General features: G+C 33.4%; 1 protein-coding gene across 2 annotated transcripts in view; it reads right to left on the bottom strand.

Annotated features, from left to right (window-relative positions):
- The window catches only part of LOC110038458 (queuine tRNA-ribosyltransferase accessory subunit 2-like), a 53,712-nt gene that overhangs the window by 22,982 nt on the left and 6,039 nt on the right, over nucleotides 1-24,691 (bottom strand). For both annotated transcript variants that reach the window (XM_020743309.1, XM_020743308.1), the window contains exons 5-8: nucleotides 20,248-20,318; nucleotides 9,818-9,869; nucleotides 6,129-6,177; nucleotides 5,899-6,033 (exon numbers count right to left, since the gene is read on the bottom strand). In XM_020743309.1, the coding sequence (XP_020598968.1) occupies nucleotides 5,899-6,033; nucleotides 6,129-6,177; nucleotides 9,818-9,869; nucleotides 20,248-20,318 (307 nt within the window). The remainder of the gene's footprint in view (nucleotides 1-5,898; nucleotides 6,034-6,128; nucleotides 6,178-9,817; nucleotides 9,870-20,247; nucleotides 20,319-24,691) is intronic.

Here is a 24,691-nt window from a genome sequence, read left to right as displayed (position 1 = left end):
ACACCCTCCTATGGAGGTAAACAGAAAGAGGGTTGATGATCTTAAGCTAGTAGGCAAGTGGAAAGTGGGGCTCATGGACAGGAGACATGTGTTGATACAACTAACAGTGGCTGAAGACTACACCAGAATTTTCTCCAAGAAATATTTTAATATCGAAGACAAATCAATGAAGTTACTCAATTTGTCTCCTAATTTCGACCCAAATCATGAAACTCTCACTGTACAGGTATGGTTTAGTTTACCTGGTTCTCAAGCTGCATTTTTTTCACCATCTGGGGATCCTTTGAGACTAGATCTGACCGATCTGCCTACTTTCAGCCTAATCATACCCTCGGTGGTCAGGATATTTGTGGAAAGGGATATTACTTTACCTGATGTTGTTGAAGTCTGGCTGGACACAACCCATAATGGCTATTGGCAACAATTCTCATGGAACACAAACCCCCATATTGTATCCACTGTAAAATGTTTGGTCATATCCTTGCTAAATGCCACAAACTTCATCATAATTTGAAATCTAAGGGTCAAGTGAATAAGGATGGGTTTAACACCACTGCTGTGGACATTTTAGTTCCACCTGAGGATGATACTACCAGACAGGAGGTGTCTGTTGCACCTGAGGACCCCCCATGACACTGTTGTTACTGTTACTGCGAGTGATGCGATTTTGGCACCTACAAACTCCATACGAAACAATTTTGATGGACTATTGCCTATAAATGATAGTGTTTCGACTGATAATCAAGAGAACCTCGCAGCTCCACTTCTTCAAGAAGTAATCGGTGTAGCGGCAACTCACATCTCATATTGTAGATCCTATTGTGGGTACTACTGTTCCTTCTGGTTCAGCTCTACCCCATCAAGCGGATTCTTCGAGTGCAAAGAGGAGCAGTTCCGACAGGTTTACACATCCAGAAGGAAGAAGAAGAATAGAGATCTACTAGAGCTCAGGAGTCTTATGGATGATACTTTGGTTACTACAGATAATGGTCAGCACCTTACCTATCTACTAGCTGGATCACTACCAAGAACTAGAGTCAGAGGCAAGACTGGATTGGGATGCCCACACTTTTTCAGCGTCTGGGTGGTTTTTTGGGTTTCTTTTTATTTCTATATGTACCCATCTTTTATATTTTTTGGTGTGCGTTGTACCGTGTGGGTTGGGTGTTTAGGTCCACCCATATAAACTTATCTGTATCTTTATCTTTAATATATCAGTACTTGTCAGTTCTTGGGCTTTTTCAATATATATATATATATATATATATATATATATATGAGTGTTAAATATATGTGTGTAAATGCGTGAAAGTAACCTAAGAAAACTCCTATGAATAATTCATGTAACAATGTGCTTAGGTTGTTTTATGCAATGTTGTCTCTCTTTTATTCACATGATTTTTTTGTATTTGTAAAATCATATGAATAGTGAAATATTTGTTATAAATGGCGGAATCACATGAATATGTATGTGGCTGAGTGTTTACTTGCTTTTCTTATATGTGAGACTGCTTGTCTGTTTATTTCTTATTTTAAACATGATATGGGGACAGACAGATAGGATAACAGGCAATAGTTTAATTGATGGATGAGAGATATAACAGAATAAATAGAGCTTCTAAGTACTAAGTGAGAAGATATAGATGTTGGCTTAAGATTTTAGAAGATTAAAATATTTTTAAATATAAAACAAATAAAATGTTCTCAAAGGAATTATTTTCAAATGTAAAGAATCTCATTAAGAAAAGTCCTTTTCTACTTTAATTAAAAGTACTCTAGGATTTAAAAGCTTTTAAAATCTAATAAACTTATAAAAATTATTTTGTATATTAACTAAATGAATTCAAAATTTATAATCTTTTAAAGTTTAGAGAAGCTCAAAGAGAAATGTTTTCATGTTTAAAACCACTTCTTTGAAACTTTACATTTTCTTTTAAAAGTTTTATATAATTTTCCAAAATAATTTTATTTTTCAAAACTCGATAAGAAAGCTCTTTAAAAAAGAAATTCTATTTTCAAAATTTAAATTTTCATAAAATTTTAAGACTTTCTTTGAAAGAAATTGTCATGGGAACTTACATTCTTAAGAAGTCTTCTATTTAAATTTTAAGAGATTATTCTTTCTCTAATATTAAGAAAGTAAAATTCTTTTCAATTAACCTTTTCAAAACCAATTAAGTTCAATTTTTACATATTTTAAAAAAGATTATGGTTTATTTTTAATTTCAAAAGAAAACTATATTAAGTATAAGGATCTCTTTTCTTAAGAAATTCTTTCTTTAAAAAGACTTTACATATCAAGAATAAATCCTCTTTAAAGATAATCTTTTCAAAACCTTTGAGCTTTAAGGATCTAATATATACATATAAACTTGGCAGACTCCTATTACTTGCTTAGACTAGGCAAGACTTATATATTCACCAGATTGAGCGACTACATGAATATGTTTCTCTCCAGAAATGTATAATTTCGTAGCCTGAGACATCTGAGTATACAAACCTTGGTTTATCTTGATTTAAATAAAATCATAAGAATGATAAATTTATATTCTCAGATGTTTTTTGAATGACAAAATTACTTTTAAAAAAAAACAAAATCTGAAAAGTTTTGTATGAAAAGTATATTATTATTATTATTTTAATGCGAATACAAATAAGTCTTTAATATGTGAGCTTTAAATTAAGAAACTTAGCTTCATTTGTTCAAAATATACCATCTCGACCACAACTGAAACCTGGCGAGAGGGAACAAAACCTTGGGGAGAAAACTGAACTTAGGGTGGAAAATTAATATCTGATTGATGATTTGACCAGAATTTCACTTAGAACAAAAAAATAACAAAACAACACCTAGAAAATCCTGATTTGTCATCATAACTGAAGATTTCGAGAGAAAAAAAATCACTTTTCAAAAATCAAACCCAAAAATCAATTAAAAGCTATGAACTTTATTTTTTATAGCACCTTAGAATAGTTCTAAACTATGCCCCTAGGGTAGCAAACGTAGAAGAAAACCTACCATACACATACCATAGATTAGTCTAATTTAGGAACCCAAGATTAGATACTAGGTTCCCTCGCAGATTAGAACACCTATAAAACAAATTGACCTACCCCCAAAGACCTTTGAGTGTCCTAGAATGAAGTAATCCATGCTATGAACGAAGATACTCGCAACCACTTTTATAGCGGGAAGGACTACCTTAAGTCATTTCTATGTCAATAAGGGAGAACTCTATTATTTTAGTGATTAACAGTCTGAGGCTACAAATGTACCCGGAACGATAGAAATCCATGGGCATCTTAACCGGATTCATTACTCCCAAATTTAGGTTTGGTCAGCTATAGTTTCCTATTTATAGATATTTAGGTTAAGGCTTCACCTCCATCTAGAAATATTGTCCCTTTTCCTACCCTTTATACAAGGATATCTCTTAAAGCAATTCATCCTACTTAAATTTAACTAAAATAAATCAATTCAGACTCAACCCAAACCCAGCTTTTTTAATCCAGATCTAATTCCAACTCAATTAAATCACAAATGAATTTCAAATAATCCAATTTAATCAAACCTCAATCTCAGTCTAATTCAAACCAATTCAAATTCAAAACCAAATCCAATTCAATCAAAATCCAATCCAACCTAGATTGTTTCTCAAATCTAATCATATAATTCAAGCTCTATACCATTTCAACTATTAAATGTTGAGCTCAAAACTAAGGGTAAATCATTTTAGATACTGAAGTGAAGTTAGCCTGTATCCAATTTTACCCTTAATCAATGTTTTTAAATCTTGCTCATCTCAAAAACATTCACAGATAAATAGAAAAGATATAAAACATACATTTAATCGAGAGTTTTCTCAAGAGTAATTCTTGAGACATAATTAACTATGAGGGAGCCCCCCATAAGGATACCAGATCTCAGAACTAAAATAAACCTTATCTTATAATCGTCAAGTAAGGAAAGAATCTTGGTTCCGCAAATCCATAAATTCAAAAGATTTTCCTCATCAGAATGATTATATTTATTTTAAGGTAATATTTCTATCTTTCGAGATAGTGTATTATTCTTTGAATGTCATATCTGATTATTTTGATGGATGTCTTTCAAGATTTATGGTGGCCGCCAATAAGAAAATCTCACCAGTTATTTCCTCCGCAACAACTTTGCAATCACTTTTATAAAAAGCAGGTGCCCCATATGGACCCTCATTAGTTGGAAAGCTTCAAATTCCTTGTTAGCATTGGTGTGTGCTTGTGTTCTTCCATTAAATTCACATTAAAATCTCCAAATACAAGTATTAGCGATCTTTTACAACTCTCGAGACAAAATATCTAACTTTATCAAAATTAATGTTTCTCCATATCGACAAAAAATTATAGTAAAATCTTCGTCTTCCGCATTTACGAGAGTATTAATGCTCTTTACTTAAGGGTGGTTGTAGAATCTAAATTATGCAACTGAAGCTAATGGAGAAGCCTTATGTAAAGCTCTTTTCAATCCTGATACAGAAGAAAAAACTGATGCTTAAGGAAATTTCATGGAGATATCTCCTTTATCAAGGGTAAAGTTAAATACAATACTTCAGGCACAGAAATATGAGTGCCACATTAAGGATACTAACGAATGGATTCATAAACCAGTAGAGCACCTAAATTGCCATTGAGGCTGGGTGGGGGTTAAGTGATGGGTGCAGCCTGGAATGAAATTTTCCTCCTTCAAGAAAATTTAACCATAATAGGAGCTGATGAAGTGTGCATTGGACCAATATCATAGGGTAAATAGGAGAAAAGTTAGGTTAGGAATGTATTTCACAGATGGGTCAGAAGAGCTTTAATTTGGCGACACTTGTTTCTTAGTTATGTTATTTGGAAAAAAAAAACAACTATGTTTAAGTTTGTTATGACACTAGAGAAGAGTTTTTGCAATTTTGACAATCATATTTCACATAATTGTTTTCAAAATTTCATTTATGTAAATATCTTCATTATTTTCTATAGTATTTACAAAGTCAAGAAATTATGAAGGAAAAAAAACAACTATGTTAATTTGTCATGGCAATAGAGAAGTTTTTGCAATTTTGACTCACATATTTCACATAATTTTTTTCAAAATTTCATTTATGTAAATAATTTCATTATTTTCTCTAGTATTTACGAAGTCAAGAAATTATGAAAAAAGCAACAGCTATGTTTTAATATGTTATGGCACTAGAGAAGAGTTTTTGCAATTTTGGCTCACATATTTCACATAGTTGTTTTCAAAATTTCATTTATGTAAAAATCTTCATCATTTTCTTCAGTATTTACAAAGTCAAGAAATTATGAAAAAAAAAAGAGCTGTTTTAATTTGTTATGGCAATAGAGAAGAGTTTTTGCAATTTTGACTCACATATTTCACACAATTGTTTTCAAAATTTCATTTATGTAAATATCTTCATTATTTTCTTTAGTATTTACAAAGTCAAGAAATTATGGATATATATATATATATAGATATAGATATATATATAGATATAGATATAAATATAGATATATTTGTGTGTGTGCGCGCGCGTGTGTTATGTTATGTTTTTGTGTGAGCATGTGTAGACTACATAGTTGGCTGAGAGCAAGAATATTTTCAAGAGAAAAATGGCTAAAATATCTCCTGACACTTTGCCTGAGGCCACTTTAATTCCAGATTTTATAAAATATTAAATTAGCATACAGATTCTTTTAATATGGCTGAAATAATCGATTGACCTTTTTAAATGGACTCTTTCAGCCCCAATTAAAAATGTTTGGAGATTTACTTGGCACTTTTATAGACTGACTAAAATAATGCTCGTAACTAGTAAAGAGACCATTTTAGCACTTCTCATTTGCATAATGTAAGACTAAGTAAGAATGTACCTGTATATAGTTGCTCGGAGATTTATCTTTGTGATCTCATCAGAACTGTGCAAATGTGTGTTGAAAATTTCTCCCTCTAGTATTTCAAGTGGGAAGACAAGTGCAAGGCCTCCAAGTGTAAGGTGATAAACATACCTGTTTTAATATACAAGGGCAGTTAAAGCAACTAGAGAAGCACATAAGGTTTTGGGGAAAGCGAAGGAGTTCACATAATGAACTTCACAACATACGTGGACTCGAAGAGATCAATGCCGGAAGCTACTCCTTGCAAGACCTCCTCTATAATGGGGTAGAAAAATGCAAATAAATATATAATCAGTGTGTTATAATTGTTTGAGGATTATAAAAACACTTAAAAAAACACATTCCTGGTGAGCAGGACAGAGAGAATAAGTGCAATGTAGAACATATCAAGTCAAGAATTTCAAAATACAAATCTAGAATGAGAAGCATATAATTACACACACAAGATCAAATTTATAATTACAAACTTCTAATTTGGACAAGTATCCACCGATTTAGATAAAAAAATATGCAAAGTTCAGTCAAACGATAACTTAACAGTTATCTACTAAAAATTCAGAATTGTGAAAGAAAGGGGCATTTGCATGCATACCACACAATTGTTATGAATTTACATATCTAACGCCTAAACATTCATATTTACAAGCATATCACTCAAATTTTTAACATCACATTATAAATACTACCATCGCTATATTTTTAAGAGTGAAATACACCTTTTCATGTATAGTTTTATAACACCAAGGTGCTACAAGTATAAATATCAAACTTTGGGTGTTAGACATGTAAATAAAAAAGAATTGTGTATGTAAAATTGCCAAAAGGATAAAATGTTCAATCGAAAAATCACACAGCAGTTAAAATAAATCAATAAATTATATCAAATTTAAAATTGATTGATCACAAAAGCCAACCAATAAATAATTTAAAAATAAAAATTGAGCAAAGAAAAAAAATCACCAAATAATGCTATAGGTCTCACATCAGTATAAGGAGACAACTTCAAGAATTTGCAGTCCGCACCATGCTAGCAAGAATCAAGCCAACTACTACTATAGCAAAAAATAAGAATGATTTACAATCAAAGTAGAAGATTAATGGATTTATTATTTTACATGCCTTGAGTCTCGTACTTCAATCATAATCACTTAAAACTCAGAAAACATATTTACATGGTTCATTACTAAAATCCAGCAGATTAACATCGCTAAAAAAACAGGACCCATCGGCAGCAAGAAATCTCCCAAGCAAATCTAAAAACAATAGCAAGTAATAGGTACCAGCAAAAGTCAGAGAATTACAAATCTACCATAGAATGGTAGCAGCTATAGCACTTGAATAACAAGAGAGCCACAATTCCATTGAACCAAATAATTTTAAGGAAATCAAACCGAAGATGTTGAACCAACGAATCTTAAGGAAATTAAACAAAATATATTGAACCAACACAAAAACAACAAAACCGAATCAAAATACCAAGTCAAAGGAAAGTAGGGAAGAGAAGAAAGATTCAAAATGCTAGAAAAGATATGTTTTCTTAGGCATCACCATATACATAATAAAACTAAAAATAAAATATGGAAAGTCAAAAAATTGTTAAAAAATAAAAAATAACTAAAGTGAACTCAAAACTCTGAATGTCTATCGAGATTTGCTTGTCATATCACACACATCGTGTATTTTTAATCAGTATTTGAGATTTGCATAAAATCTTGCCCAAATTGAAATAAATTGGCGAAAATGAATTGAGCATTTCATATTCATCAATTACATTTGAATATAACAATTGTGCTTCCTATAAACTAATATATAACTCATTACAAGCCAATCACAAAATTGCATCAGACAACATTTTATCAACTACAAGTATTGAACACAACTTCATTAAATAGTTACTTCTGGCGTTAAAAAGTGCATTACTATCTTCAAAAGTTTTAATTTATGATACAGAGCCATCATTAGTTAGTTTATGATATAGAGCCAAATCAATGTTGAAAACTGAACTGATACGAAAACTTCACAGATTTTCCATAAACTAACATTTTCGAAATAATACTAAAACTTCACAGTACATTCTAAAAGACGGAAAGGAAGGAATTTGAGCCATCAATAGTGAGTTTATGATATAGAGCAAGTTAGATATGTTGAAAACTTAAATAATACGAAAGCTTCACAGTATTTCCAACTTACAGAACAATTATGCCAATGTGCTGCATGACAAAAATTTTATATGGCCCTCTTATTCTAGCAATTAATTTATTAAAAAATCAATCCAGATTTAGACGAACTATGGCTGCTCATTGCCAGCCACCCTTTCTCTCTACAAGCCTCCACCAAGCTAATTAAAAATAAAAGAAATAAATATATAAGAAACTTCAGCAGTTAGAATTATTTTTAAGCTTTTGGATTAAATTTTACTGCTATAAATATTATAGAGATCTGAGTTTTAACTTAGAACCATGTATTTTACAATGGAATTTTTATTGCTATAAATTTAGACTCTTGAGAGAATTTATTTGGGCTATTTTAAAGATCCAAGCTTAATTTAACGGTAAACTAAGTTAGATCTCTTTAGAGTTTGTTAGCTTTTACCCTAACCTAATAGAATCAAAGAAGGTTATGTCACATGTTGGGTAATCATCACGCCTGCTTCAAAATGGAGCTGAAGCAAAGTAGGTATTTAACTATTTTCTTAACAGTTACCTAGTTTTTTTTTTTCTCGTTCTGAAAAAAGAATAAATAATCACTACATTATTTTAAATGTGTTTATTAGCTTTTCTAAATTTGATATGCAGAGATGCTTTAAGAGAAAGCCTAAAGAAAATGTACTTCACACATCAAGTAATACTAATAGTAATAATATTAATGTTAATTTTAAAGAAATTTGATAAAAGCAATATAAATTTTAAATAATGCAATTCTTCCTAAAAAATATTTTTAATGTGAGGGATGCTAAAACACCGATACTATTATATCATTAACAAATTGAATTATTTTACTGGATGATATATATATGTAAATTTTAAGTCCAAAATTTTAAATATTACAATCATAACACTCAAAATATTCAAGCAAAAAAAAAAACATTTCCTGTTAAAGTTCCTAATCCCATCACTATTAGCAGAGGTGGCGTCTCCCCCCTGCTCCGGCACACCCTGTAAAGAGAATTGTAGGTGGCATCTCCTAACCCACCATTAGAGACTTCGTGGTAAAGAGCAAATTAAGGTAAATCTTAGCTAAAAATTTATTTTTAAGTGCTTGTAAAAAGATAGATAATACTATAAAATAAACATGCAAGCAAAAATACAATTCAACAGAAGAAGAAAAAATGAGTCAGTTAAATTGAGAAATAAATCTCACGTGTATCATGATTTGTGTTAGTGGTGGCTCACAATACTTAAGTTTCTGATGAATATAAATTTTGAGATTTACATCGAAATATGTTTTATTCAAAAACTCTATTTAAAATAGTTTGATAAATGAAAATGTTCTATGATTACTTGCAACATGTAAAACCATATCAACTTTAGCTAGCAGTTCAAGCATGATAACAGCTATCAGCTTAATACTACTTGCATAAAGTAATAAAGATGAGCATGCAATAAAGTTACGGTGGTACTACATAGATTTAAAATAGCTTTGAATTCAAGAAAAAGTTTAGACGAGTAAGGCTTCAGCATGAACGAGAGGAAAATAACTCTGAAAGATGAACTTCATAACTAGAAAAAGCATGGCAAGTCATAACTTAAAGGTTTTGGAGCTAAATTAACACAATAGGATCAGCAAATATCACCAAAAATAGAAAATAATTTTCTATTGTGCAATATTTGATATAAAAGATTCACAGATAGGCCTAACGATTTCAAAAAATTTAATTGTTGATCATAAAGAGAACCTGGCAAGGCTAATCCAGATATCTGACGTGGTTTCTCCTCAGGTAAGCAATCCTGAAACATGTCATAAACATTATCAAAATTCATAATACTTCTAAAGGTTTACTCAAAAATTTTATATTTCACTAATCCAAAACTTGGAAGTTTAGCCGTGGTTGACTGAAAACCACCCATGAGAAAAATTTACAGTGACTTGATAGAGTAAAAAATGCATGAATGATCTTAATTCCATTCTTCTCATGTCTTGTGAAATTCTATTAACAATAATAATAAATCTATTGCTTGCACATTTTCATCTACAACAGTCCAACAATCCATAGGCAAAACATCTGAAGTAGTACAGCAATATGCAGAATGGATGGCAGCTTTCACCCTACAACAACCCAACAAGATTTGTATAGCAGTTCGTAACTCTAAATTCTAAAATTAAAAAATAGTTTTCAATTTTGCTGCTGTAGTTTTTGGAAGAGAAAAAATAATTATTCCTCAACAATTTTCTGAAACTTGGAGCCCGTTTGGGACAGCTTTTTCGGCGCGACACGTTTTGAAAATGCCCGCAGCAGTGTTTGGATAGTGCATTTAGTAGGGTTTCATCTATCATTTATCTTCGGCTTTCACTGCCCTACCCCGAGCTCTCCTCGTACCCGCTTTCCCCTCTCGGGAGCTCTTCGCTCTCGTGTCCCGCTCTCCCCTCTCACATGATTCTGCCCTAAAGGTAACATCAGCTCTCCTCCTACTCTCTTATCAGTGGCTCCAGTGGCAAGAATTTGCCTTTCTTCTCCTCTCCCTATCCTCTCCATTCTTCAACTTCATTTGGTTTATTTGCTCTCTGTCAGCCCGCAGTATTCTCTATCATTATCTATTCTGGCATTTTGATTTTGCAATCATTTTAACTTCTCTGAGCTTTATTCGATTGATGATTTTCGAGTGGTTGTGAACTGATATTGGATTTTGCAAGTTGAGTGATTTTGATTTTGTGATTTTTTTATTTACTGGTAGTGTTGTGATGGGTTGTTCTATGATATTGGCATCTCTAAGTTATATTCGGTTTGATTGTTTCCCTTCTCTGTGTTCTATTCGGTCTGTGTGTGGTGTTGTGGATGTGTTGAGGACTTGTTGTCTTGGTGTGTGTTGTGTTTGTGTGAGGTGGTGTTATGTGAAAGTGTTGGTGTGTGGTTGTGTTGTGTGGAGGTGTGGAGGTGTGGAGGTGTTGGTGTGTGGTTGTTTTTGTGTAGAGGGGTGGAGGTGGCGTGTGGTTGTTTTTGTGTGGAGGTGGCGTGTGGAGGTGGTGCAGAGGTGTTCGTGTGTGGTTTTGATTTGTGCTAATTAATTATTTTGTCAAGTATTTATATTTAGCTTCTTCAATGCTAGTAATGCAATGGTTAAGATAAAAGAATTCGGTTTATCGGCTATGTGAGATAAGAAAACCAAATCATATTTTGTGAATTTTGTCCTAAGAAGGCCGAACTGGGAAATAGGCTCACCATCTATTTTAACAAGGCTGGCAAAATATTATGAAAATGTTCAAAGAAATGATGGGAAGGGAATAGGATAGGATTGAAAAACAAGTGGGATCAATTGAAAAAAGACTGGAAAATCTAGAAGGAATTGAAACGAGGATCCACTGGCTTGAATTGAAATCCAATTAAATAAACAATTGATGCTTCGGAGGAATGGTGGACTGAGAGAATCGAGGTGAGAACATATCCATGTATGACTTTCTTTTCCTGACTTTCTTTTCCTGGCTTTTTTTCCCTAAACTGTATGAACATATCAATGTCCCCTTATATTGCAGGTACTGTCAGCCGCCGAGAAATTCAAATTCAGTGGTAACCCTGATCTGGAAGAGAAGTTGGACCAAATTTTTGGTGGGTTGTGGCAACAAGGAATAATGCTTGGACCCCTAGTGAGCAAGGGTTTGGAAACATACCTGAGATCTTGGATGTCGAGCATGCAAGTGACTCCAATGAAAGCCCTAACCCAAACTAAAATGAAGTAGAGTCTACACGCAGGTCAAAGCGTCTAAGGGTAGAAAAAAAGAAAAAAGAAGTGGTTGTTTCATTAGAAGCAAAATATCAAAATTGATGACTTCATGCACCAATGACCCTGAGATTTCACAAGCGACTTCCATCGAATAAATTATCCGAGTTTTTGAGGCAAGTCCAGAAATTTATGCAGAAATGTCGTTATAATTGTACTTTATGAAGTTACTAGATGACCTGAACCAGAAAGAGTTCTTCATGAAGATGACCTCTGACTATAGAGTCAATTATTTATGTTTTTTTATGACAGCAGCGACACTTGATTTTATTTAGTTATCTTTGCACTATTTGTATTTATTTTCCAGTAGGTTTATCGGATTTCTGATTTGAATATTTTTTTATTTTTCCTTCGAACAATGTTAATGCTATTTTGGATGTTTGTCTTTTCATCGTATACTTTGTAATTCGTTAGTCGAAGTTTATTTGTTTGATTCACATGTCTTACCTAAACACAACACTTGTTTAACATTGATTCACAAAGAGAGAGATGCAAAATGAGAATTGTGGCAGCAGTATATTTGATGTAAAAGTACTCCAACTCATACGTAGATCAGTCTCTTTGTATGACATCATCCTACATTGGTGATAAATAGGTTAGGGAGCTACTTGAAGGACACCTTACAAAATTCAGCAACATGTTTCGTATAACAAGGCCCATATTTATAGATCTTCTAGGTTAATTATATAGGAATCATGAACTTCATAACTCCTATAGAATGACAACCAGAGAGATGTTAGCAATAACTCTCTATATTTTGTCACAGAATAAATCATTGGAGCAATTTCAACATTCATCGGAGACAATCAGCGGATACTTTTCAGTAGGATTGAATATTATTGTTAGTTTGTTATCAAAGATTATCAAGCCAGAGGATCCAACATTTGAAAGTATTCCAATAAAGATAGAAAAAGTCCCGTGATATATGTCATTTTCTACGATAAATCTTTTTACTCGTTCTATTCATAAGTCAAAATGAGTAGTGTAATTTACACTACCTTCTTTAATTTGTTAAAATTATATTGGACGATTGATGAACCACACGAGGATGCACGTGTATCTAATAATGAAAAGGCCGCATTCATTGAACGGTATGGATCACCAACACAAAATGGAATATTTGTACGTGATTTCAACATGTGTTTTACTTTTGTTATGACTGATTGAGAAGGAGTGCACATAACATTCGTATACTTGTTTTTGCCACAAGAAATCGAAAGAACTTCCCTCACCCACCTCCAGGTTTGTTCAACTATTAATCAAATTTACATATTTTTAGGCTCATTACTAATTTTTGTATTTGGGACAGAGAAATATTATTTGGTCGACGATGGATATCCCTTACAAAAGGAGTATCTGAAGTTATTTCCGGATACCAAATATCACATTCCCGACTTTGAAAGATCCAGTAACGTTGTTCGGAGCAGGAAAGAAATGTTTAAGAAAAGACAAATCCTTACGCGGTGTAATTAAAAGAACATTTGGTGTGAAAGAAAAAATGAGTCATACTGTGTGATACGCCAACATATCCTTTTCCAAAGCAGGTGCAGATTGTCGTGGCCATAATAGCTCTCTAAAACTATATTCGGCAGCATCACTCACGCAATGAAGTGGACTTAAACATGGTCGATGATGATTATTTAAATGTCCCGCTTAATGTATTTGAATATCGCATAGGACAATCCATAACACAGGTGGAAGTAGAATCACATGAGAGTTGCACCCACGATGACAAAGGTGGTGAGGAAATGCTTGACTTTAGAGAGCGGATTACAGACACTATTGTTAGATGTTGAATAGACCGATTGTATTTTTTTCTTTTTTTTTTTTATTTACGATAGATGATGAAAACTATTATTATTTGTTTAATTGATATTTTGTCAATTCAATAAAATTTTGAGTCTAATTTTATTTCTCGCTTCTTTGCATTTATTATTCCCCACCTAAATGGTCGAAGAGGCAACCATGGATATAATATGGTATATAAATACTATTGCATATTTAATTCTATTTTTTACAGGTCAGTGATGAGACATTCGACCTTAATGGTTATTCTGAATGGCCTATTTATCCCTACTGGTTCTTGTCACAAGTGAAATCTCAATGAAAGTAACCGAAAATCCTATCAATTTTTCAGTGTCGTGGTTTTCTGAGGCTCTTCTGGATGGCTTATTTTTTTTTATATGCAGGTCTGACACATTTGTGTTTTGAAGGCAACCAAGAACTTCAAAGTTTCCTGCTTCACATCAGCCACATACCTACGGAAGACAGTTTTACAGAAGCCCATAGAGAATCACGGAGAACAGTGACTTTTTTTGGTGGACAGATAGGCTGGAAGATTTTATCGCCGAGAGTGATCAGACAAGGAGAGTATCTCTGGAGGACGACTTAGTTCTTGGCAAATGTTATCTACATTTTAAAATAATATTATCATATTATTAAATATTATTCTACTAGTTTTTTTCTTAATTTTAGTAATTGTGATACTCGTTGTTAAGTGAGGTGTATATTTTTTTGTCATTTGTCCAGAAAATACTGTAGCATAGTTGTTTTCAAATTGCAAAAAACAAGTAGACAGTCAGCTTATCCGTAGCTGTCACCTCTAGCAGCTACAGCGCTGCAACTTATTATTAAGCTACAACAGACCCTTGGTTACAAGATAAATACTAGAGGAAGACCACCACAATAGCAAAACCATAAAATCCTTGTGCTAGAAAAAGGAAATAGAAATTTTTAACAAGAGCTAATTCTAGAAGTAGAAACTACTAGAAATAAAATAATAATAATAGTAGAAAAATACCAAAAAGGGGAACATTCTTAAAATTCTGACACCCCCCTCAAGTTTGAGCATAGATATCTATCAAGCCCAACTTGCTTACAAGGAACTCAAAACTAGGCTTGAAAAGTCCTTTAGCGAAGAAATATACAATTTGTTACACTATAGAGGTGAAAGGCATGCAAATGACTCCACAATCAATCTTCTCTTTTATTATCAAAGTACAACTTCATTGGCATGTTTATCAGGATCCATGGGCATGTTTATCAGGATTCGTAACTCTTCAAAAAATCCTCTTCAACCATAACATCTCACATACTCCCTTAGTCATAGCTCGATATTCTACCTCAACGCTACTCCTTGCCACTGCATTATGTTTCTCACTTAGCCATGCAATCAAATTTCTCCAAACATAAGTATAATATCCAGACGTCGATCTCCGATCAACAACTGAGCCCGCTCAGTCTACATCAGTGTATGTCTCTACGTTCTGTTGTGTGGTCTTCCAAAATAGTAAAAACTTACCTAGTACACCATTTCAGTATCTAAGAATCATATTAACTAGTTTAAAGTATTATTCAGAGGGCCAATACAAAAAATTGACTTACCAAACTTACAATATAAGCTATATCTGGCCGTATATGTGATAAGTATATCAACATTCCCACCAACTTTTGATATCGAGTTATATTTACTGGGTCGTCCCCCTCATCTCTCAGATTTTGATTGGGATCAATTAGTGTTTGTAGGCTTACAAACACTCAACCATATTTCCTTTAAAAGAACAAGAACATACTTCTGTTGGGAAACAACAACCACTTTTTTCGATCAAGCAACCTTCGTGCCAAGGAAATACCTAAGAGATCCTAAGTGTTTGGTCTAAAAAACTGATGAGAGGGAAGCCTTCAATCAATTTAGTTCATATATGTAATCTTCAGGAATTATATTGTCCACATACACAATCGGTATGGCTATCGTCCCATCCTTTAAATGTTTGAAAAACATTGATTGATCTTCTTGCCCTATCGTCCACATACACAATCGTTATGGTCATTTTCTCATCTTTTGAATGTTTGAAGATCATTGTATGATCTTCTTGCTCTTGAGCCTACCCCTGACCTTTAGTAAACATCTTTTTAATTCTCTCTCGGTGACTACTTCAACTCATAGAATGACTTTTTTAGTTTACACACCTTTGCGCCGCACTTCTCACTGAATTCGGGAAGTGCATCCATGTACACTTATTCCTCTAGGTCCCTATTTAGAAGTGCATTTTTTATATCCAACTGTAGTAAGAACCGGTCAAAATTAGCTGCAAGTGATAGAAGCACTCTTATAGATTTTAGTTTGGTTGTTGGGACAAATGTCTCTAAGTAATCAATGTTATGGGTCTAGGTGAATTCTTTCATAGCCAACTGATCTGTATATAGTTCTAGAAAGCTATCAAAATTATACTTGATTGTAAACACTCATTTGCATCCGACAGTTTTCTTCCCTATAGGTAGATTAACCAATTCACATGTGTCATTTTTTTCCAGAGCTTTCATCTCCTCCTAAAGAGCCTCCTTCAACTTAGAAACCTTCAGAATATCATCACAATATTAAGAATCTCCATACATGACAAATGTATGATAAAAGGCAGAAAAAAGGGTAAGAGATTTTTATATGGCATGTAATGAAAAAATTGATGTGGGGTGCAAGACTTCTCCCTCTTACAAACAACAATGAAATGACTAGAATCAATTGATTTAGAATTAAAGTTAGAATCAACTTCAAGACCAAAAAATTCGAGACTCAAAACTAAAGTTGACTGATCATGGGATAAAGCCTCAGTGAGCACATTACCTGAAAGATTCACAGATTCTGAGCAATGAAAAGAATTCTTAGAATACTTTTGAGTTGTTGTTGTCGCGAATCAACACTATCAAACCGTACCAATGTTGCAATTTTTTTTTCCTATTTTCTTTTTAATAGTTATAGAATTATGAACATTACTAGATTGCATTATGCGAAAATACGAATCGTCTTCAACATCTAAAAGATTCGACTTACTCTCTTCTGATACAATAGAGCTTAGATGTCAGGTTAAACAATCAAGGTTGGAGAAAGATTATTTTGTGAGTCTTCGATTTGAAGAAAATCATGAAAACCAGTAGTTGAATCTTTATTTTGTTCATCGACCCCTTGAAGAAAAAATGAAAAAAATGATTATAATTTAAAGAATGCGGCATTCATGGAAACAAATATTTTCTTAGAAATAAGATCAAAACATTTAGATCTCTTTTGGGTAGAAGCATAACCAACAAATACATATTTTATGGCTCGTGGTTCAAGTTTTCCTTGATTATAACAATTAATGTGAACAAATGAAGTACTCTCTAATATTTTTAGAGGTAAATTAGAAGAAAGTTGATTTGTTGGCTAATTTGTATTAAAAACAACAAAGGGTGATTTAAAGTACAATACTTTATTGGGTGGTCTATTAATGAGGAATGCAACAGTAAGAACGACTTCATCCCAAAGATATTTTGGCACTTGATTTTTAAATAACAATGTCTGAGTTACTTCCAATAAGTGTTTTTTTCTTTTAGTCACACCATTTTGTTGTGGGGTGTCGACACAAGAACTTTGAAGAACTATTCTTTTTTTCAGAAAAAAATTGATATATTTTTTTTAAACACTCTCGGTTATTATCACTCGGTAATATTTGAAAATATTTTTGAAATTATGTTTGTAGTACGGTGTAAAAATTTTTGAAATTTGTTACACTTCAAAATTTTCATTCATTAATACACACACCCAACTTAACATTGCATGATCATCGGTAAAGGTAAAAAACAATTTTTTCAAAGCATGTAAAATGTTCACAACTCCCAGATATCACTATAAATCAGAGTAAAATGTATAGTTGATTTGTACATTTGGGCAGCACAATGATGTTTGACAAACAGACGGACTTCATATTGAAAAGATAATATTTTTTTATTTTGAAATAAACTGAGAAACAAAAATTTTAAATACTGAAAACTGTAATGAAATAACCTATAATATCATAACATAATATCATTGTCTTTGAAAATAGAACTAAAATTTAAACAAGTACATTGACATTTTTTATTTGCATCAAGTCCATCGTCAAAATAATAGAGTTTATTCTTCTTTTAGCAATGTCAAACATCCTCCCAGTGGACAACTCCTAAAACTCAGAACAAGAAGAGTAGAAATTTGATGGTGATAATCAAAAGTAATTTTATTAATGGGCAATAGATTATAAGGCAAATTAGGAATATTGAGCACATCACGAAGAGTTAACAACGATCTGAGTTTGACATTTCCTATCCTGACAATTACCGAGAGGGATCCATGGACAATTTTGACCCTTTTATTGCTTGCACAAGATCTATAAGATAAGAATATTTTAAAACAAACTACTCATATGATCAGTTGTACCATAATCAATTATCCATGAATAAATAAAAGTAGGGTTAATGAGTAACAATGCAATGACTAGAGAGTTACCCTTCCACACTGAAGAGTAAGATGGAGTCCGTGACAATTTGGAGATTAAAACAATATGTGCAGATCCTCTAATTGCTCGTTGATGAAAGGTACTGCATTTGAGATGGACGAAGGCTTTTGAGTTCATCAGCAGTGGCTAGATAGGCCCAACCTTCACGCTTAAATTTTAGTTTTCAATTTGTGGGTTTATAATGAATCTTCCAACATGTCTCCTACACATGTCATATTTTTGCAATGCTAGCAATTCCATGAGTAGGGCGAAGTGGTTTGGGAATTACTAAAATCAGCAGAAATTGTACAAATTCTTTGAATGTCGATTATCACCAATTGTATGGTATTATCAGAATTGGAATGAGAAAACTCACGACCAACGACTTTCTGAGGGCTCCTAAGAAAAAAATACAAACACATTCGGGCTCGGGCTTCGATTGCGGGTCCGATGGAAGTTTAGTAGCGCATTCGATTGTAATAGAAAAACAGAACCTCAAGGAGCTCCTGCTTCAACCACACCTTCAAAGTGTCTTCTAACGATAATAAACAAGCCACGAGCAGCATATTTGGTAGGCTACCATTTTGCAAGCATCATCATGACCATGTGCTCTTCATAGGGAGTTCAAGATCATGATATTGAACATGCATGAAAAAAACAGTGAATTTGAATGTGAGCAACGCCTACAAAAAAGAAACAGCTATGAGTAGAAGCTACGACTTCCTCGAAGGAGACAAGGGCTTTGCGAGTAGCGGTTTAGATAACTTCGAAGAAGAAGACAATGGTCGTCGTTGCGAAGGATACACATAAACAGCTGCTTCGATCTTGAGCTCCTTCATGTGGAAAAACTAGATGATGCTTCCCAGGTGCACAATCGGAGGAAAGACAAGGGATGCCTCAGATCTATGAATGTCACAATCCAATCATTAAGACTATCAAAAAAACTCATTGTTTGCGAACAGCTCGTGTTCGGCCCGTTCGTTAAGTAAACGAGTCAAACGTAAACAATTTTTTTAAGTTTGAATTATAAATGAGTCGAACATGAACAACCCTTTTTTAAGCTCGGATTATATATATTTATATTTAATTTTAAATCATAATAGCTCGTGTGGGTGGTTCTGCACCTTCAATTGCAAACAATTGGTGCAAGGTCGAATCCAACACCTTGCATCTATTTTTTCCAATTAATTGTAACGAGCCAATTTTAAGTCGAACACAAGCCAAACACGAACAAGAATATTTAAATCGAGTCAAACACGAGAACACTACTCATAAGCCAATTTCGAACACGAGCTGATTTCGAACACGACCGACTTGGAACGAGTCAACCCTCAGTTGCTCAAGCTCGGTCGTTTACAACCCTACGAATCGATGCCTTCCCACCTAGCTCTAATCATGATTGTATCACAACGGTCTTTGGACGTCGCGATCTGACCGTTTCCGTCCTAGCAAGCTCTAATAACGACGGTCTCGCGAGGAGTTTCTAAACGACACGAGCTATAATCAAGGCTATATCGAAAATGGGCCATGAAGAAGATGGTATTGGGCAAACTCGGGAGGGCAGGAGTCATGTAACAAGTCCTGCATAAACGATCTCAACGGGATTAGGTCACATTTTCGAAGAAGGACATGGGCTCTAATACCATGTAATTTTTGGGAGAGGAAATATAATTATTTCTCTACAATTTCCTAAGACTCGGTCACAAGATAAATAGCAAGGGAAGGCCACCACATTAGGAAAGCCATAAAATCCACAACTAGAAAAAAAAATAAAAATTACCAAAAATAGCTAATCCAAAAATTAAAAACTACTAAAAATGAAAGATACCAAAAAAGGGAACATTCCTAAAATTCTGATAGTTACTTCCCAAAAAAAAATTTCCCTGTCTGTTTATATTCAGCATTTTATTTTCCAAAAAAGCAATGGAATACAATTCAGCCATAAATTCTGCCATTATCTTATATCCTCACATAATAATTTTCAAGATAAATCAACTATAATGCACAGCCTAGCATAATACAAGCTTGCAATTATAGTACTTTAGCCTCAAATTAGACATAGAACTTAGTTTCCAAATGTGCTATCCAGCAGCAACCTAGTTACTTACCATAATTGAATTGAGTAAACCAGGGCGTTCTTCCATGCTTTCTCCAAGCCCCAAACCTCCAATGTAAAAACCTACATATTTTATCATACCAAAAAAAAAACAGACAAGGGCATGAAATTGTAAATTATCAATCACATTTATATCACAAAAAAAAAAACGGCATTCGCTGTAATTTCTCAAATGTGTTAACATTCAAATGCATTACAATTATAATAATAAATAGGGGCATTTGCATAGATAACGCTCAATTCATATGTATTTACATATCCAACACCTAAACTTTACTCTTACATTTATTCCACCCAAATGTTTCATATCTCATAAAAAGTACTACTATTTTAACTTTTAAAAAGTGAAATACACTTTTTCATGTATAGGTAGGGTGAAATATATATATATATATATATATAAACTAGCCACACAAAGAGAAAAAAAAGTAACGATTTAACTCAAGTAAAGTGTATTAAAGATGAAAATCAAAAAGTATTTTTCTTAGAAAAAGATATTCAATATAGGTAGGTGAGTTATTTTGATATACTTTTTAATGAAGTTTTTGAAAATACGATTGACTTTAGTGATTATATATATATATATATATATATATATATATATATAACGATGGGAGCTCTGCTAGGGTTAGGCATCGCGGGGATTTCGAGGCGATTTCCGGCGAGAATGGGTTTTCTTCTTCAAATCGTTGGTGAGATCTCTCCATCTTCCTCTCCAACTATTAGATTTGCGGTTTTGATTTGCTGTCGAGAGGTTTTGCCTTTTTTCGGCCTCCTATCCTGTTTCAAAGCTTTTGGATTTGGGGTTTTTCTGATTTTTGTTGGTTTTTGCTGTCGACACTTGAAGATCTGGTGTTGAAAAGCATTTTGGTGGGGTTTTTCTCTGGATTCTCGATTTTATTGATTGGCCGCTGGTTTTTGTTTTGTTTTCGGTCTACTGTAAGGTCGATTGGATTTTCGAGATGGAGAAGTCTTTTGCGGAGGCCCTCATGGGGGATCAATCTTCCAAGATCAATAATTCGGGGCTATTTCCTCAGTCGTTTCATGAAGTTCTTAGTGAGGGAGGTGATAGCAATTTTATTAAGAAAACTGGAGAAAACAATGGGAAATTAGCGATGTTTATATCTGATGATAAAAATAATGTTCTGGCCTCTTCAACTCGTCATGTTCTTGTTGGGAAGTTCGCTTTTGGGCACCCCAAATGGGATTCTATTCGTAGGGAATTTGATGCTCTGAATTTAACGGGAGTTTGGAAATTTGGTTGGCTAAATGGGAGTCACATTTTAATTCAATTATCTAATGACGAAGATTATACAAAGTTATTCTCTCAAAGATTTATTAAAATTGATAACACCACGATGAGAATTCTGAAGTGGACAATGGATTTTGATCCCAAAGCGGAACCTCCTGTGATTCCGGTTTGGTTGAGTTTTCTAGGATTAAAATTTCATCTTTTTAATCACGAAATTTTTTTCTCTCTTGTTGTGGCATATGGAAAATCTCTAAAGATGGATGGGCCCACTTTTCTTTTGAAAAGGCCTTCTGAAGCTCGTATTTTGGTTGAAGAAGATATAACTTTGTCTTTCTGTGATGAAATCTGGATAGGTACGGAGCATAAGAGTTACTGCAAAAGGTGGAATTGGAAAAACATTCCCCCTACTGTTCACATTGTTGTATGTTTGGTTATATTGCTACTGGATGTTACCGTCTTCACCCTCATATAAAAAAAGGAAATGCTCGTCAAACTAAAGAGGGGAATTCTATAGAAGAAAATGTTGAGAATAGAATCAAATATACTCCTGGTGTGGTAATAACTGAAGGCTTAGAAGTTAATCTTTCAAAAGAAGTGATTATTGAACATGATACTCCTATTAAAGAGTAATTGGTTAAAGCTAGATTGGACATTAGTAATGTTACTCAAAATATTTCCCCTGTGAAAATTAGTTTGATGGAGGATTAGACTTCTCTGCCCCCGTCTCCCACACTTGGGGAGGTAGAAAATGCTAAGGAGATTCAGGAACCTCAAGTACATGAGGTGAATGATGGAGACATAATGGTTGCTTCAAAGGTACTTGAAGAGGAGTGGTTAGTTCAAAAAGCTAGTAGAAAGAAAATGAAAAAGAAGAATGAGATGCCACATCTTAATAAGGACAATATCATATCTGAGGAGAAGACTCTTTCTGATGGGGAACAGGTCACCACCCTTCCTAGGTCTTCTAGAAGGGGTGTGTTGAGGTTCAATGATTAACATTATGGTCTGGAATATTAGGGGAGTGGCGGACCCCGCCTCCCTTAATAGACTTAAGCATTTAAGCAGAGTCCACAATCTGGCTATTTTTGCTCTTTTAGAGGCGATGGTCTCTCTAAATAACGAACGAATCTTCAGAAAGTTTAAGTAGTATAATTATTTCTGCAACACTAACAATAAGATTTGAATTTTTTGGAAGCAAAATGTTGAGTTGAATATCGTGCAAAATGAAGAGCAACTTGTTTTGGTTTATTTTAAAATGGACTCTTTCGTTTCTTGGGCAACCTTTGTTTATGCAAGTTCGATCCTTCAGAAGAAATACTATCTAAGGGATACTCTGGCGGTTATTGGTGAAAATATTAAAGATAATTGGATCGCTAAAGAAGATTTCAATATGATAATGAAGTCTTCTAAAAGGATAGGAGGTAAAGATGGTGACATCAATCTTATTACTCATTTTAATGATAAAATTTCTGAAGCGGGACTTTTTTATCTTGGTTTTACGGGCACTCCTTTCACCTGGAGGAGAGGTTCTCTTTTCCAATGTTTGGATCGCTTCTTTGGTAATCAACATTTTCTCAATTATTTTCATGTTTATAAAGTGCATCATCTTAATCATGCGGGTTCGAATCACAACCCTATTATGCTTTATCTAGATTTTACTACTAAAACCGCAAAATATCATTTTAAATTTCTAAACATTTGGACTACTCATGACACTTTTCTGAGCACTGTGAAGTAGGCCTGGCACACTAATGGCGTTGGTAACCCATGGTATGTCCTTTGGCAACTACATAAACAGGTAGCTGCAGGTTTAAGGAAGTAGAATTTTATTTGTTTTGGTAATATTCATATTAGGGTCAAGAAAGCTCAAAATGTAGTGGATAACCTGGAAGAACAAGTTAAATGTAATCCACAACATGTCACTGATTTGGCCCAGGCACATACAAATTTACTTGAAGAGATTAAGTTGGAAGAGGAGTTTCTACAACAAAAAGCTAACGACATTTATTTTACTAGTGGTGATCGTAATACTAAATTTTCCATGCTTCTATCAAGCATAAAAGGAATTTGAATACTATTTTAAGTATAAATACTACTGATGGGAGGTGTCTTACTGATAAGGAAATTAATGTTGTGGAGTATTTTACAAATTTGTTGATAATAAAAGATCTCTTGTTCCATCGGAATAAGAGACTGGCAATAATGTTGTGGAGTATTTTACAAATTTGTATCAAAATGTCTCTCAAGTTCTTCTTATTGCTTCTAATCTTTTTGCAGATGATAGGGAATATATCTCTCAAATAGAATTAGCTCATATTCCGATGGAACAGGAGATCTTTTCTGTGCTTAAGGAAATTAACATTAATAAATCTCCGAGACCTAATGGTTTCACTGTTGCCTTCTATATTACTAGTTGGGACATTATCAAAAAAGAGGTGATTAAAGCTATTCAAAGTTTCTTTTAGGGGGAGGACCCTGGGAAATATTTCACATCTTCTTCTCTTACAGTGCTTATAGTGCTTATACCTAAGGGAAATGACAAATCTAGATGGGATAAATTCAGACTCATTTCCCTCACTTCTGTAATCTCTAAAGTTATTAAAAAACTACTTGTCTCCAGATTGCAACCTATGCTCGGTAAGATTATATCTCCGCAACAATTTGCATTTATAAGAGGTAAGGAGATAACTGACAACATTCTTCTAGCTCAGGAGATGCTTGAAGAGCTGGATAAAAAATATCGTGGAGGAAATATGGTACTTAGATTAGATATTAAAAAGGTTTATGATACTATCAATTGGGATTTCATTTTAAATATTTTGCGGGCTCGAGGATTTCATAATAATTTTTGCTCATTGATTCATAGATGGTTGGTGAATAATCACTATTCTGTTCTTGTGAATGGTGATTGTTACGGTTCCTTCTCTGCAACTAGAGTATTAAGCAAGGTGATCATTTATCCCCTATGATTTTTATTATTGCTTTTGATTATTTGTCCAAGTTAATTATTCAATTGCAGATAAATAAGCCTTATACTCAATTCTTGCAAAAATCTTCAATGTTGGTTAGCCATTTGTCATATGCGGATGATGCCATTATTTTAAATAATGCAAGTAAACCAGCTATAAAAGCTCTTATGAAAGTATTGGAAGAATTTCAAGATATTTTAGGTATGAGTTTCACT

The sequence above is a fragment of the Phalaenopsis equestris genome, unplaced genomic scaffold (assembly GCF_001263595.1).
Source record: "Phalaenopsis equestris unplaced genomic scaffold, ASM126359v1 Scaffold232908, whole genome shotgun sequence".
Taxonomy (NCBI): Eukaryota; Viridiplantae; Streptophyta; class Magnoliopsida; order Asparagales; family Orchidaceae; genus Phalaenopsis; species Phalaenopsis equestris.
The sequence above is the reverse complement of the archived record's forward strand: the minus strand, read 5'-3'. Positions and strand labels throughout refer to the sequence as shown.